Source organism: Felis catus, chromosome A2, assembly GCF_018350175.1.
Source record: "Felis catus isolate Fca126 chromosome A2, F.catus_Fca126_mat1.0, whole genome shotgun sequence".
Lineage (NCBI taxonomy): Eukaryota > Metazoa > Chordata > Mammalia > Carnivora > Felidae > Felis > Felis catus.
The window spans coordinates 79,625,161-79,642,581 of NC_058369.1; the positions used below are offsets into that span (position 1 = coordinate 79,625,161).

General features: G+C 40.3%; 1 protein-coding gene across 20 annotated transcripts in view; it reads left to right on the forward strand.

The window, feature by feature from the left end:
- The window catches only part of SRPK2 (SRSF protein kinase 2), a 256,095-nt gene that overhangs the window by 166,688 nt on the left and 71,986 nt on the right, over nt 1–17,421 (forward strand). For 19 of the 20 annotated variants that reach the window (XM_019825360.2, XM_023250282.2, XM_023250274.2 and 16 more), the window contains one exon: nt 14,359–14,510. The exons of the other annotated variant lie outside the window; for it this stretch is intronic. In XM_019825360.2, the coding sequence (XP_019680919.1) occupies nt 14,359–14,510 (152 nt within the window). The remainder of the gene's footprint in view (nt 1–14,358; nt 14,511–17,421) is intronic. 20 annotated transcript variants of the gene reach the window in all.

The window sequence follows — 17,421 nt, forward strand, 5'->3', positions numbered from 1 at the left end:
ACATAAAGTTTAGAAGCATTTTCATTATAGAGGAACACATAAAACTAGTCTGGGTTTTTCTCCTTAGCTGTGCAGCTTTACCCAGTGTTACAGCAAGCCTTTTTGGATAAGCTGTTTTGAGAAAAAGTATGTATTGATTGATTCTACCCTTAAGCAGAAATGGCAGATTGCATATTTCTCTGGCTAACAATTTACCATCAAGAATGGGAAAGTAAGAAGGAGGGAGGGAGGAAGAGAGTGAGTTGTAGATTAGGTGGTGGACATAGGAAAGAAAAAAAATTGCCTTTGTGTGAATGTTCCTAGGAGAAATTCATTTGGAACTTCTTTCTCTTTATATTTTGGTTAAAACTGAATGAATGAATTTCTTGAATTGTGTCAGTTGCCATTTAGGTTGATAATAAAGGAAAGGACTTCTTTCTCTGCCAAATGTGAAGTTTACTTGTCCTTTTCTCTGCTCGAAAGAAATAGCAGCTGGAAGGAAGTGGGAACTCCCATCTGGTTGCCATGGCAATTTAGAGCTGATCGTGCATGCATTTTGCTAGGGTTCGGTTTTCCTCCCCTTTGTGGTAGAGCAAATGTACTTGAGAAATACAGTATGCAGTAGATAAACATGATAAAATCATCTTAGTATTGTAATATTTGAAGAAAATATTTTGTGTTTTTTCTTAAACTGCATTTTTTATGTTTGGAGTAACGGGAATATTTACTTGTGTTTAATGTAGGGCAAAATAAATGTAATTCTTTGTGAAAAACCTAAATGACTAGTTCTAAATTTTTTACTCTAGTTGCTAAGGGTGGTACATTGTTGATGTCATATGAGAGCATGTTCTTTAAATTTGTGCCTCATGTAAACTTGGACATTTAGGTAGACTCTCAGTCTGGTTTTTACGGAAGTATGTATTACCTTTCACTGTAAATGTGGCTGAGAAGTTGTGAAGGAGACCATAGTAGCAGGTTTTCTAAATCTAAAGATAGTTATTTCTAAATTTTCTTGGAGAGTGGACATTAAAAGATAGTATACAGGGGTGCCTGGGTGGCTCAGTCGGTTAAGCACCCAACTCTTGATTTCTGCTCAGGTCATGATCTCACAGTTCATGAGATCGTGAGATTGAGCCCCCTATTGGACTCCACGCTGGGTGTGGAGCTTGCCTAAGATTCTCTCTCTCCCTTGCCTTCTGCCCCTCTCTCACTTGCAAGACATGCTCTCTCTCTCTCTCTTAAAAAGATATTATATAGTTGTGTAACCTTTTGTTTTTTTTAAAAAACAGCTTTTTGCAGGTGCTCTGTACCTGTTAACAGTCAATCCCCATTCCCCTTCTTCTTTCTTTCTCCTACCCTCAGCCCTCAGCAACTACTAATTTACTCAGTTCTCTATACATTTGCCTAGTGTGGACATTTTTATATAAAATGGAATCCTATAACATGTGGTCTCTTCTGCCTAGCATTTTTCATTTAGCATAATGTTTTCAAGGGTCACCCATGTTGTAGCATGTGACAGTACTTTCATTCCTTTTTATTGCTGAATAATGTTACCATTTTATTTAACCACATTTTATTTATTTATTCATTTATCACTCGATGCACATTTTTGGTCTGCTATGAATAATGTCCTATGAATATTTTCGCACAAGATTTTGTGGGGACATATGTTTTCATTTCTTTTGGGTATTATACCCGGAAGTGGAATTGCTGGGTTATGTGATAACTCTGAATTCAACGTTTTTAGGAACTGCCAGCTTGCAAAGCAGCTGGGCCATAGAACACTACTGTTACAATTCAGGGTTCTACTTTCTTCATTCTCGACAGTACTTGTCATTGTGGTTTTGATTTCCATTTCCCAAAGGACTAATGATGCTGAACATTTTTTCATATATTTATTGGTCATTTATAGGTCATCTTTGGAGAAATGTCCATTTTAATCTTTTTCCTATTAAATTTTTTTTTGTCAAGTTATGCGAGAGTTCTTTTTACATTCTAGATACAAGACCCTTATCTTGTATGGTTTCCAGATACTTTCTTCCATCATTACATGATGACTTTACTTTCTGGTGGTGCCCTTTGAAACACAAAAGCTCTTAATTTTGATCAAGTCCACTTGCATATGCTTTTAGTGTCAAATCTAAGAAACATTGTTGAACCCAAGATCATGAAGATTTACTTGTATTTTTTTCCTGTGAGTTTTGGAGTTTTAGCTCCTTTATTTAAGTCTTTGATCCATTTTGAATTAATCTTTATGTGTGTGTGAGGTAGGGTTATGACTTCATTTTATTGCATGCAGATAACCATTTGTCCCAGTACCATTTGTTGGAAAGACCATTCGTTCACCATTTAATTGTGTTGGCACCCTTGTTGAAAATATTTATGGGTTCCCTGCATGGCTTGCTAAGGGCTTCTAACAACTCTTTTTTAATTATTATTTTTTAATTTAAATCCCAGTTGGTTAACGTAACAATTTCAGCAGTAGAGTTTAGTGATTCATCACTTACATGTAACACCAAGTGCTTATCCCGACAAGTGCCCTCCTTAAAGCCCATCACCCATTTAGCCCATCCCCCCATCCAACACCCGCCAGCAACCCTCTGTTTGTTCTCTGTATTTAAGAGTCTCTTATGGTTTGTCTTCCTCTCTGTTTTTAAATTTTCTTTTAATGTTTATTTTTATTTTTGAGGGGGGTGGCATGAGTGGGGGAGGGACAGAGAGAGGGAGACACAGAAGCCGAAGCAGGCTCCATTCAGAGCGTGATGCAGTGCTTGAACTCATGAACCGCAAGATCATGAACTGAGCCCAAGTTGGATGCTTAATGAACTGAGCCACCCAGGCACGCCCCCCTGCCTGTGTAAAAATTTTTTTTAAATCCCTCTCTGTTTTTATCTTACTTTTACTTCCCTTCCCCTATATTCATCTGTTTTGTTTCTTAAATTCCACATATGAGTGATATCATATGATACTTCTTTTTCTCTGACTGACTTCGCTTAGCCTAATACACTCTAGTTCCATCCATGTTGTTGGAAATGGCAAGAATTCATTCTTTTTGGTCACTGAGTAATAAATATTCCATTGTATATATAAACCACATCTTCTTTATCCATTTGTCAGTTGATGGACATTTTGCTGTTTTCATACTTTGGCTATTGTTGATAGTGCGGCTATAAACATTGGGGTGCATGTGCCCCTTCGAATCAGAATTTTTGTATCCTTTAGTTAAATACCTAGTAGTGCAACTGCTTGGTTTGGGTAGTTCTATTTTTAATTTTTTGAGGAACCTCCATACTGTTTTCCAGAGTGGCTGCACCAGTTTGCATTCCCACCAACAGTACAAAAGGGTTCCTCTTTTTCTGCATCCTTACCAACATCTTGTTGTTGCTTGAGTTGTTGATTTTAGCCATTCTGACAGGGGTGAGGTGGTATCTATCTCATTGTGGTTATGGTTTGTATTTCCTTGATGATGGGTGATGAGCATTTTTTCATGTGTCTCTTAGCCACCTGGATGTCTTTGGAAAAGTGTCTATTCATGTCATTTGCCCATTTCTTCACAGGATTATTTGTTTTTTGGGTGTTGAGTTTGGTAAGTTCTTTGTATTTTGGATACTAGCCCTTTGTCTGATAATGTCATTTGCAAATACTTTCTCCCATTCCATGGGTTGCCTTTTAGTTTTGCTGATTGTTTTATCTTGACGAGGTCACAATAGTTGGTTTTTGCTTTTGTTTCACTTGCCTCCAGAGACATGTCAAGTAAGAAGTTGCTGTGGCGAAGGGCCTGTTCTCTCTTCTAGGATTTTGATGCTTCCTGTCGTACGTTTAGGTCTTTCACTGATTTTGAGTTTATTTTTGTGTATGGTGTAAGAAAGTGGTCCAGGTTCATTCTTCTGCATGTGGCTGTCCAGTTTTCCCAACACCATTTGCTGAAGAGACCATCTTTTTTCCATTGGGTATTCTTTCTTGTTTTGGCAAAGATTAGTTGGCCATACATTTGTGGGTCCATTTCTGGGTTCTCTGTTCTGTTCCATTGATGTATGTGTCTGTTTCTGTGCTGCCACCATACTGTCTTGATGAGTACAGCTTTGTAATACAGCTTGAAGTCCAGAATTGTGATGCCTCCAGCTTTGAATTTCTTTTTCAACATTACTTTGGCTATTTGGAGTCTTTTCTGGTTCCATACAAATTTTACAATTGTTCTAGGTCTGTGAAGAATACTGGTGTTTTTTTGATAGGGATTGCATTGAGTATGTTGATTACTTTGGGTAGTATCGACATTTTGACACTGTTTGTTCTTCTAATCCATGAGCCTGGAATGTTTTTCCATTTCTTTGTGTCTTCAATTCCTTTCATAAGCCTTCTATAGTTCTCAGCATATATGTTTTTCACTGTTTTTGTTAGGTTTATTCCTAGGTGTTTTATGGGTTTTTGTGCAATTGAAAACAGGATCGATTCCTTGATATTTCTTTCTGCTGCTTCATTATTGGTGTATAGAAATGCAACTTATTCCTGTACATTGATTTTATGTACTGCAACTTTGTTGAATTCATGTATCAGTTCTAGCAGTTTTTGGTGGAATCTTTTGGGTTTTCCACATAGAGTATCATGTCGTCTGCAGAGAATGAAAGTTTTACTTCCTCCTTGCTGATTTGGGTGCCTTTTGTTTCTTTCTGTTGTCTGATTGCTGAGGCTAGGACTTCCAACACTATGTTGAGCAACAGTGGTGAGAGTGGACATCCCTGTCATGTTCCTGACCCTATGGGGAAAGCTCAGTTTTTCCCCATTGAGGATGATATTAGCGATGGGTCTTTCATATGTGGCCTTTATGATCTTGAGGTATGATCCTTTTATCCCTACTTTCTTGAGGGTTTTTATCAAGAAAGGATGCTGTATTTTGTCAGATGCTTTTTCTGCATATATTGAGAGGCTCATGTGGTTCTTATCTTCTCTTTTATTAATGTGATGTATCACATTGATTGATTTGTGGATATTGAACCAGCCCTGCATCCCAGAAATAAATCCTGCTTTATTGTGGTGAATAATTCTTTTAATGTATTGTTGGATCCATTTTGCTAGTATCTTGTTGATGACTTTTGCATCCCTGTTCATTAGGGAAATTGGTCTGTAGTTCTCCTTTTTAGTGGGATCTTTGGTGTTTGAATCAAGGAAATGTTGGCCTTGTAGAATGAGGTTGGAAGTTTTCCTTCCATTTCTTTTTCTTGGAACAGCTTCAAAAGAATACATGTTAACTGTTCTTTAAATGTTTGGTAGAATTCCCCTGGAAAGCCATCTGGCCCTGGATTCTTACTTGTTGGGAGATTTTTGATTAGTGATTCAATTTCTTTACTGGTTATGGGTCTATTCAAATTTTCTATTTCTTCCTGTTTCAGTTTTGGTAGTTTATATGTCTCTAGGAATTTGTCCGTCTCTTCCAGATTGCCCAATTTGTTGACATAATTGGTCATAATATTCTGTTATTATTGTTCATATTTCTGCAGTGTTAGTTGTGATCCCTCCTCTTTCATTCGTGATTTTACTTATTTGGGTCCTTTCCTTTTTCTTTTTGATCAATCTGGCTGGGGGTGATCAGTTTTGTTAATTCTTTCAAAGAACCAGCTCCTGGTTTCATTGATCTGTTTTTTTTTTGTTTTTTTTTGTTTTTTGTTTTTCTTTGATATCATTGATTTCTGCTCTTATCTTTATTTCCCTTCTTCTGCTGGTTTTGGGCTTTATTTGCTGTTCTTTTTCGAGCTCTTTTAGGTGTAAGGGTAGGTTGGGTATTTGAGACCTTTCTTCCTTCTTTATGAAGGCCTGGATTGCTATATACTGCCCTCTTCTGACTGCGTTTGCTGCATCCCAGAAGTTAGAGACTGTAGTGTTGTTATTTTCATTGGCTTCCATGTACTTGTTAATTTCCTGTTTAATTTCTTGGTGAACCCATTCTTTAGTAGGATGTTCTTTAATGTCCAAGTATTCATGGTGTTTCTAAATTTTTTCTTGTGGTTGATTTCAAGTTTTATAGCATTGTGATCTGAAAATATACAAGGTGTGATCTTGTACTTGTTGAGAGCTGATTTGTGACCCAGTATAGGATCTATTCTGGAGAATGTTCCAGTGCACTCAAGAAGAATGTGTATTCCTTTTTAGGATGAAGTGTTCTGAATATATCTGTTAAGTTCATCCAGTCCAGTGTGTTATTCAGAGCCATTGTTTCCTTGTTGATTTTCTGCTTAGAAGATCTGTCCATTGTTGTAAGTGGGTGTTCAAGTCCTCTACTATTATGGTATTATAATAAATGAGTTTCTTGATTTATATATTTGGGTGCATTCACATTGGGTGCATAAATACTCACAATTGTTAGATCTTCTTGGTGGATAGACCCTTTAATTATGATATAGTGCCCTTCTTCATCTCTTGTTACAGTCTTTATTCTAGAATCTAGTTTGTCTGATGTAAGTATGGCTATTCCAGCTTTCTTTTGATGACCATTGGTATGATAGATGATTCTCTATCCCCTTACTTTCAATTTGCAGGTGTCTTTAGGTCTAAAATGAGTCTCTTGTAAGCAGCATACAGATGGGTCTTGTTTTCCTATCCATTCTGATACACTGTGTCTTTTGATTGAAGCATTTAGTTTATTTACATTTGGAGTGAGTACTGAAAGGAATTTAGTGTCATTGGGTTGCCTGTAGAGTTGGTGTTTCTGGTGATGTTCTGATCCTTTCTAGTCTTTGTTCCTTTTGAGGTTTTGTTTTGTTGTGTTGTGTTGTTTCTCCAGAGTACCCTCTTAAAATTTCTTGCAGGGCTGGTTTAGTGATCATGAACTCCTTTAGATTTTGTTTGTCTGGGAAACTTTTAATCTCGCCTTCTGTTTTGAATGACAGCCTTGCTGGATAAAGAATTCTTGACTGCATATTTTTCTGATTCAGAATATATCCTGCCATTCCTTTCTAGCCTGCCAAGTTACTGTGGATAGGTCTGCTGTGAACTTACCTGTCTTCCCTTATAGGTTAAGGACTTTTTTTTCCCCCCTTGCTGCTTTCATAATTCTTTCCTGCCTGTATACGTTGCTAATTTGACTATGATATGCCTTGGTGATGGTTGGTTTTTGTTGAACCTAATGATGGTTCCCTGTGCTTCTTGTTTTTTGATGTCTGTGTCCTTCCCCAGATAAGGAAAGTTTTCTGCTACAATTTGCTCACATAAACCTTTTGTCCCTTTTTCTCTCTCTTCATCTTCTGAGACTCCTGTGATTTGGATGTTACTACCTTTTAATGAGTCACTTGAGTTCTTTAAGTCTTGTATCATGATCTTTTGCCTTTGTATCCCTCTTTTTTTTTCCCTGCTTCATTATTCTCTATAATGCTAATTCAATGCTTGATCCATTCTTGGTGTTGGGGCATCCATCTATTTGAGATTGTATCTTAGTTGTACCATTTTAAATTTCAGCCTTACTGTATTTTATAGCTTTCTTAAAAAAATTTTTTTTTAATGTTTATGTATTTTTGAGAGAGACAAAATATGCGCAGGAGAGGGGCAGAGAGAGACGGGGAGAGAGAGAGACAGAATCCAAAGCGTGCTCCAAGCTCTGAGCTGTCAGCACAGAGCCCAGTGTGGGATTCAATCTCACAGACTACGAGATCATGACCTGAGTCAAAGTTGGATGCTTAACTGACTGAGCCACCCAGACACCCCAGATTTTATTTCTTTTGTCTCTGCAGAAAGGGATCCTTTTATGTCTCCTATGCTTTTTTCACCCCAACTAGTATTCTTATTATCATGGTTCTAATTCTAGTTCACACATCTGATAACCTATGTTGATTTAGTTCCTGGCTTTCATTTCTTCCTGTTCTTTCTTTTGGGGTGAATTCATTCATTTTGTCATTTTGGAAGAAAAAAAATTAATAAAATAAAAATTAAAAACAAAACAAAATATCAAAAAAAAGGAAGCTAGATCCTAGGTGAGTTTTGTTCTACTTGTTGAAAGAAGTTTTATGGAATACAGGAAAAAGGGGAAGGAAAGGTGAAAAAAAGTTAAGAAGAACTTTGAAAATTAAAAAACTCATATATAATAAAATAGAATTAAAGAAAATAAAATGAAATAGAATAAAAAATTTTTAAAAATAAATGAAGTAAAAAACAAGTTTTTCTTTCTGTATCTAAGAAAGAGAAAGAAAACAAAGAAAAAAAGAACATTTTAAGCAAAAACTGAAGCAAAGAAAATGAACACATAAAGGAACCAGCAAACAGAATGAAACCTGAATGAAGTTACATCCAGTGTCCCTTAGAACTGAAACTACGAAGGATTCTATAGTCCATACACGAAGCTGGTTGGAGTGATTTATGTTGGTCTTCTGGTGCCTGTGCTTGGAGGGTGCATATGGGTGGAGCTTGATGTAATTGCTCCATTCTCCACTAGGTGGCTCTGCTTAGCCTACTGGGGTGGATCCATGTGCCTGTGTGCTGTGTGTGCACAGGGGAGGTGGAAATGGCTTCACCCAGCTCCCTAGTATCTAGCACAGGAACTTTGAGTTCTCACTGACCCGCGATCAAGCCCCTCCTTTGTCAGCCCTCTGTCTACTCCCTGTCTCTACCCTGTCCATGTTCAAGCTGTCCACTGCCAGGTGGCACCTCCCTCTAGAGTTTTATCTTAGATGGGGTTTTGTTTCAGAATTCCATGCTTCAGAGTCCTCGGTGGCTTGGACCTACGCTGACTCTCTGGGGAGGGTCTTACTGAGTGATGGCCGAGTGCCACCCTACGCCAGAAAAACGTTCATGCAATCGCAGCGGCAGTGATTCAGAGATTATGGCAAATCACAACACCCAGCCAGTGCCAGGTTTCATGGCACTCTGGCGTCTGAGTCCCTATACCAGCATATGTGCTGCTCTCCAGGGTCCACTGGGACCTTTGCCCCAGGGGAGGCCATATGGCCTCTACCAAATACACTCCAAGCAGGGCAACCACTTCTCCTTGTGTAGCACACAGACCCCTCAGACCCTGCAGCCTGCTCCTGGGGATTCGCCCTACTTCCTCACCAGAGCACTGCCAGGCACTGAGCTCGGGAACTTCAGAGTCTATGCTCTACTGTTTATAGAATCCTGGTGGTATTGAATCCTCTTCTTTCTCCCTGGCAGTGGTTTTGGGGAACAGGTTTCTTGTTCAGTCCCCTGCGAGGGTTTTTACTCTTTCTCTCTCTCTCTCTTTCTCTCCAGCTACTTTGGTGGGGAGTGCTTTTCTTGTACGATCCCGATGCACTGCTTTCTCTGCCTTTCTCTTTCTCTCTCTGCCAAAATAGCTCACCATCCTCCACGGCTTCTTTGTCTCCCCCGGTTCACCTGCCTGCACTGCGTATGTGCCAAGTTCTGCGGCTCAAGTTACGAAGATTGTTGCGTTAATCCTCAGATCAATTTCCTAGGTGTTCAAAATGATGTGGTGCTGATGTAGCTGCATTTCAGGGAGGAGACAAGCTCAGGCTTCCATGCTGCTCCGCCATCTTGATTCCTCCCCAGTGCTTCTAGTAATTATTCTGTGAAATAACTTTTTGATGGTTCTCATTAGGATTGATGAAAGGGTACTTTTAAAATCTGTTGATATATTTTTTAAGTATGTACTTGGTGATATAAACTGCCTGCTACCTCTGGATCTTTTAAATAGTTGAGATTTTTTTTTTAATTTTATATATGAAATTTATTGTCAAATTGGTTTCCATACAACACCCAGTGCTCATCCCAAAAGGTGCCCTCCTCAATACCCATCAGCCACCCTCTCCTCCCTCCCACCCCCCATCAACCCTCAGTTTGTTCTCAGTTTTTAACAGTCTCTTATGCTTTGGCTCTCTCCCACTCTAACCTCTTTTTTTTTTTTTTCCTTCCCCTCCCCCATGGGTTCCTGTTAAGTTTCTCAGGATCCACGTAAGAGTGAAACCATATGGTATCTGTCTTTCTCTGTATGGCTTATTTCACTTAGCATCACACTCTCCAGTTCCATCCACGTTGCTACAAAAGGCCCTATTTCATTTTTTCTCATTGCCATGTAGTATTCCATTGTGTATATAAACCACAATTTCTTTATCCATTCATCAGTTGATGGACATTTAGGCTCTTTCCATAATTTGGCTATTGTTGAGAGTACTGCTATGAACATTGGGGTACAAGTGCCCCTATGCATCAGTACTCCTGTATCCCTTGGATAAATTCCTAGCAGTGCTATTGCTGGGTCATAGGGTAGGTCTATTTTTAATTTTCTGAGGAACCTCCACACTGCTTTCCAGAGCGGCTGCACCAATTTGCATTCCCACCAACAGTGCAAGAGGGTTCCCGTTTCTCCACATCCTCTCCAGCGTCTATAGTCTCCTGATTTGTTCATTTTGGCCACTCTGACTGGCGTGAGGTGATACCTGAGTGTGGTTTTGATTTGTATTTCCCTGATAAGGAGCGACGCTGAACATCTTTTCATGTGCCTGTTGGCCATCTGGATGTCTTCTTTAGAGAAGTGTCTATTCATGTTTTCTGCCCATTTCTTCACTGGGTTATTTGTTTTTCGGGTGTGGAGTTTGGTGAGCTCTTTATAGATTTTGGATACTAGCCCTTTGTCCGATATGTCATTTGCGAATATCTTTTCCCATTCCGTTGGTTGCCTTTTAGTTTTGTTGGTTGTTTCCTTTGCTGTGCAGAAGCTTTTTATCTTCATAAGGTCCCAGTAATTCACTTTTGCTTTTAATTCCCTTGCCTTTGGGGATGTGTCGAGTAAGAGATTGCTACGGCTGAGGTCAGAGAGGTCTTTTCCTGCTTTCTCCTCTAAGGTTTTGATGGTTTCCTGTCTCACATTCAGGTCCTTTATCCATTTTGAGTTTATTTTTGTGAATGGTGTGAGAAAGTGGTCTAGTTTCAACCTTCTGCATGTTGCTGTCCAGTTCTCCCAGCACCATTTGTTAAAGAGGCTGTCTTTTTTCCATTGGATGTTCTTTCCTGCTTTGTCAAAGATGAGTTGGCCATACGTTTGTGGGTCTAGTTCTGGGGTTTCTATTCTATTCCATTGGTCTATGTGTCTGTTTTTGTGCCATTAAATAGTTGAGATTTAACTAGGCTTAATTAAAGTAATACTGTGGAAGCCACAAGAATCCACTTTGAAGAAGCCAGCCTTCAAGATGGTGTGGCCTCCTTCTCTTGTGCCTATACCTGCCCTAAGACATATTTACTTGTGTTTCTCCTATGTGGTAGGTAGTAACAAGGATGAATGAGATGAAAAAGAGTCATGATCAGCACCATAACATTTGGCAGTTATGTTGTTCTGAACCTTACTATGACGATTTAAGTGATTTGATAGTTGGTGATCATTGATGTGAGGCATGTTACTAGGAGAAGCCTTAGAAAAATTCACCATCATTGGTATGACCAGGAATCTCTGATTTTTTAGGCCAAGTACTCCTCTGGTTTTTATCTGAAGAGCCTAGGGTGGTGCTGTCCAGTAGAACTATAATGTGAGTCTCATTTGTAATTCGAAGTGTTCTAGTAGCCACATTAAAAAAAGTAGAATCAGGCGAGTTTAATTTTAATAATATATTGCATTCTATCCCAAATATTATTGTTTTAACATATAATAAATGTAAACTTATTAATCAAATATTTTACATTTTTTGTATGAAATCTCAGAAATCCAGTATGTATTTTACGCACGTAGCATGTCTTGATTTGTACTCTCGTCCCATTTCCAGTGCTCAGTACAGGCATGTGGCCAGTGCCCACTGATTAGACAGCATAGCCCTAGGTGTTAGGATGTGATAGTTGAAATATTACTTCAACATTACTCAACTTCCTTTCTACTTCAAAGTACCCTGACTCCTTCCTTTAACTTGAGAGAAATAAGCGGCCTTGGGGGCGCTTTCTTCCTGCCTGTTCAGTGTGGCCCTCACTGGAGGGAGAACAGGTGCCTGCCTGCTCGTTGGGACCAGAGGGTCTGACAATTTTGTTAAGTGATGTGGACAGCTCAGCAAATGGGGGGACAATAATTAAGAGAAACACATTATGATGAGCCTCTCAAATGAGAGAAAATGGGCCCATGAAAATGAGAATTTGTTTTCCCTTATTACAGATACAGTCTACTCTGTAGGAATAAAGCTAAGTACAGAAAACACTTGTTAGAGCAGTGGTTCTCAAATGGGTATGATTTTGTCCCCAGGGAATTTGTTAATTTCTGGACATAGTTTTTGATGGTCACAACTGGCGGTGGGTGTGGATGTTACTGACATTAATGTCTTGAGGCCAGGGATGTTTATAACATTCTACAGTGTACAAAACAGTCCCCACTACAGTGAATTAATTACCTGGCCCAAGGGTCTGTAGTGAGGAGCACAGGTAGAAGATTCTCTAGTTCTGTTCTTTTCATTAATTGTTACATAGTTTCTATAGGGAATATAACATGTTTTCTTTTAAATTTGGAGAATCTCCTCATTTTTTCGTGTAAAATTTCTAAGCGTTTCTGATTGAGCACATTGGTCAGCTCAGTAGTTTCTGCTCACAGCCCTGAAGAATGAATGAATGGTTCTTGTGAGACCATTCATCTTGCTCACCTCCCCTTCCCTCTGGTGCAGCCCTCTCCTGCCTCCCCTTCTTCCAGCCTCTCTTTTGTGCATTGCCATTCTACTTTCAGTAAGAACATGTATGTTAAAAAGGAAAGGAGCATTTGCAAGGCTGCCAGAAAGATTAGTACACTTCCATAAGGTCTGTTAGATGTATTTTTGGATGTATTCTGGCAGTGATGTGGGTGTTTGGTTGTGATTATCCCCTTCCAGGGCTCCATCTTGAGCAGTGGTTAACTCAGGATGTGATCACCACCCTGTTCCTAACGTTTGTCACCCAGGGAGCTGTAACTTTGAGTCTCCATAAATTGTGGCAAATAGCAATCAATACAGGTCGTTTTCAGCTCATAAGCGTTCCTTAGTCCCTCTGCCAAAGATACTCAACTTGCCAGTGCTTGCCTTTCAGGTTACCTGTGCGGCACAGTCCCCACCCCTTCCTCGTGACTGCTGGGTTTCTGCTGCCTTCCACCCTACCCCCCTTTGTTGCTTGTGGCACTTTGAGTTTTGGTGGCAAACCACATAAGTGACCTTTAGCCAATTTAGGCTAAGAGCAATACAGTAAATGCTATTTGGGGGCTGTCAGATTGGGAAGAATTTAGAGGTCCGGCTTAGAGAAGGGCCGGGGTCAGGTGGCTCTGCTGGCCCTGCCTCTACTGGCAACTGCAGATGAGCTTGCTGCCCGTGACAGCCGGCCTGAAGGTTCCAGGCCTGTAGAGTCAGCTTCAGCCGTCTGTGCCCTGAGCGGTACGACAGTGAAGAAAGCGGATCAGAACCAGCCTTCCCTTGTGTAGGGAGGAGCAGTCTCAAAAGGTGCTTTTCGAAGGGGGGCACGACTACTGGCAGTCCAAAAAGAAGAGCAGTTGTGCACACATCAGTGCTTATGGGGTTCCCCTTGCTCCCCAGACTAGAGACCCCCTCCTTACCCTGTGAACCTCTCTGGAGAACACCTCTCTCAGCCCGATTTCCCTCGCCTGTTCGTGCACTCTGTGTGCTGGCTCAGGAAGAGTTTCTCCTCGAGTTTCTCTAGATACCTGAAAGAAGGCTCTCATCTGTAATCTCTCAAGCTTAGAAACATTTTTTTGTATTGTGGGTTTTCTTATCTTTTATAAAAGAGCAGACTAACCATTATTTAGCCTTTTTGTGACATTTGGAAGTTAGCATTTTGCAAACCTTGGAAACCTTGCATTAATGTATGTGCTGCTTTTGTATTTGACTGACAGTGGGTGTTTTCATTGTTTAATTTCCAGTTTGGGGTAGTATTTTTGATAAGCAAGGGAGATAGATGGCTGAATTCCTTAATGAAAATAACTGTACATCAGTTAATAGCATGTATTAGCTTTTACGAGTTATCCCGGAAACCTAACCACATTGTACTGTTTCTATGGGAAAAGGAATTGTGATTTTAAAATAATGGAAAATAAGTCCTTTTATAAGCTCAGAGCTGCTTTCATCTGTCTTTTTATAATCTCTGTGGGATGTGTTCTAACTTAATAAGGCTATATAGCATGGGTGGGGGGGGTTCTCTTTCTGTTTCCCCTTTATTTCATAATATTGTCAGGACTTACGAAATTTTGAAGCTCTGAGTGAAAATGTGCCTGCAAAGTGTGATTTTTTTTTTTTTCCTCTGGACCTGTATGTTGAAACCTTACTTGAATTTAGCTAAAATGGACGCGGTGCATTAACCAGCATTTCTAGCTAGTGTGTGACAGGTTTATTTTTTTTCTTGTGTTAAGAAACCCTCATGTGTGTCCATAATGCAAGATTGGCTTCTGAGTAAATAGGAATTCTCCTTCTCCCGTTTCAGGCCGGAGCCTCAGCAGAAAGCTCCCTTAGTTCCGCCACCGCCGCCTCCACCACCGCCACCGCCTCTGCCAGACCCCACGCCCCCGGAGCCAGAGGAGGAGATCCTGGGATCAGATGATGAAGAGCAGGAGGACCCCGCCGACTACTGCAAAGGTGATCGTGCCTGCTTGTCACTGATGCAGACAGTGTGGTCTATGTTAAATTCACCTCTTGGTGTCAACACCTTTTTTTTTTTTTTAATGTTTATTTATTTGAGAGAGGGAGAGCGTGAGCGGGGGAGGGGCAGAGAGAGAATTCCAAGCAGGCTCCATGCTGTCAGTGTGGAGCCCGACCTGGGGCTCAGTCACACGAACTGTGAGATCATGACCTGGTCCAAAGCCAAGAGTCAGATGTGTAACCAACCCAGGCGCCCCTCATTTTTAATTTCTAGATCATTAAGTATAGAGTGGTACCAGAAAAGGTAAGAGATAGCAGAAGGAAAACTGTAAGAGATAGACAGTATATACATATGTACATACATACTTTCAAGAGGATTTTAATCTAATAGAATTAAAGATACTGTAAGTAGGACAGTTAAGGATAAAAACAGCAGCAGCTATCTAAGAAGAGCATAGACTAGAAGGTACCAGGCTCCTGAGGGGAGCCAGTGTTAACGGTTGTGCAAGGCAATTGACTTTAAGCTTTCAGACTAAGAGTAACAAGGAACCAGTCCTTTTCTCTGTATAACATTGAATTACATAGTATTCATTGTCTGTGGAAAGAAAGCCTGCTCATTTGTTTACAGAGACAGACTTTTTCCTGGCATTGTTCTCAGTGAAAAAGACATTCTGTGGGCTTTGCCATTGTGTGACACAGTGGATGGTGTTTTTAGCTGTGATTTCACAGAAGACATAGAAATTACTCAGGTGAAGTGTTCTTGTATTGCTTTGTAAAGATCAAGAGCATATAGTTAAACTCCTAAAAGGCAAGCATGTTGTGTGATGAATATTGAGGACAGTGTGATCCAGACTGTATGCTTTGTGTAGACTGGACTCTGAGAATGTAGGAGAAAGGGAGGTTGATGTGTCCATTTGACCACCTCTTTGTTACTTAATTTACTCATTTGGACTTTCATATTCTCTCTCTCTCTTTTTTGGACTTTCATTCTCTTTAGTAGATTATCACAGTCTGGAATTCTGAGCTTCTGAACAATTGATGAGACACTGACTTGCTACTCATTAAGTTCAATGTAATCAGATTCCCCCTTTTTTTAAAAAAAAAAATTTATTTTTATTAGTTATTTTTAAAGATTTTTTTTTTTTAATTTTTTACATTGATTTATTTTTGAGAAACAGTGAGACAAAGCGTGAACAGGGGAGGGGCAGAGAGAGGAGGAGACACAGAATCTGAAGCAGGCTCCAGGCTCTAAGCAAGCAGTTAGCACAGAGCCTTATGCGGGGCTCGAACTCACAAACTGTGAGGTCATGACCTGAGCCGAAGTCGTACGCTCAACCGACTGAGCCACCCAGGCGCCCCTTTATTAGTTATTTTGAGAGACAGACAGGGAGACAGAATCCCAAGCAGGGCTTGGGATTGATGCAGGGCTCAAACCCACAAACCGCGAGATAATGACCTGAGCTGAGACCAAGAGTCGGACACTCAACTGATTGTGCCACTGAGGCACCCAAAGTAGATCACATTCTATACAGAAAAATAATAGATGGCAGGAGATGGATACCTGGTCAGGCCATAGAGCATTAATGAATCCCTGACTCCATAGTGTCTTGTATGAATTTGTCTAGTGATTGCAGGCCGTCTGGGTGTTGGTTATGGTGTACCATTAGAAACTTTTTAAGTCTCCATTAAGAGGAAGAGAAAATTATGTTCTGTTGTAAAAGTTTAAGAACTCATCTTCTACTCAAACCATAGAGTGGGTTTCCACACCATAGGTGTGGGTTTCTACACATGGAACCAATGTTTTCCTTAGAAAAAAGAATGTAGATCTTTAGCATTTGGAGGAGTAGTGATTATGACCTCAAAGGTCTAAGCCATCCAGTATGGAACATAACAGAGCCTGTGGAAAGGTGAAAAGATAGAGGTTTTACATCCTCCCTCTAAATCTGCATTTCTTGGTTCACAAATGAAGTTGTTTGAAGAGGAGATTTGGACAGTTGTCTTTGATCTCACTGCTTAGGCCGTGTTGTTAGCTTGGTCTGCAGGAACAGTTCTTTTAGCACATGGGCTCTACCGTGCGGGAATGGGAGCTCTTGTTCTCACATCTGGCACTTGAGTGTGTGGGTCAGGAGATGTAACCAGTACTCTCATTTATCCCTGTACCATCTCTGTAGAGCAGCAGAGGGGACAGACACCTCAGACCGAAATACAGGGCTGTGAATGAAGGATTTCACCGTCAGGGCTGATTTTAGGTAACATTTGCTGAACTCGAACCAGTACTAAAGTCAGCCTCACTGAAACATGTGAGAGATGTAAGCTTCTCTGTCTCTCTGTCTCATTCCTGACTCTGGCAAGTAACTTCTGCTTCCAGTCAGCATTACATGTAGTAGACGCCTTGCTCTGTGAATTTTGTGATCTAGATCGGAACATTTTGTCAAAGATAATGGACATAAATGCATTCAAGGGGTCAGTGGAACTGATTGGGAATGTCTGGGGCAAGAACTGTGCCCCATCCCCCGCCCCCAGCCACAAGTAGAGTTTAAGTTTCCAACTTGCTAATTATTCACATCTGAGTTATTTTTATTTAGTAAATTTTGGCTACAGTCAGGTACATTATTCTTTGTAACTATAATACAACCATCAAAATCAAGAAGTGACTTTTGTGGGGCCCCCTGGGTGGCTCAGTCCGTTGGGCATCTGACTCTTGGTTTTGGCTCAGGTCATGATCTCACAGTTTGTGGGTTTGAGCCCCACATCGGGCTCTGTGCTGACAGTTCAGAGCCTGGAGCCTGCTTCGGATTCTGTGTCTCCCTCTGTCTCTGTGCCCCTCCCCTGCTCATGCTCTGTCTCTCTCAAAATAAATAAATAAATGAAAAAAAAAGACATTAACATTGTTTATAGCTCTACTATT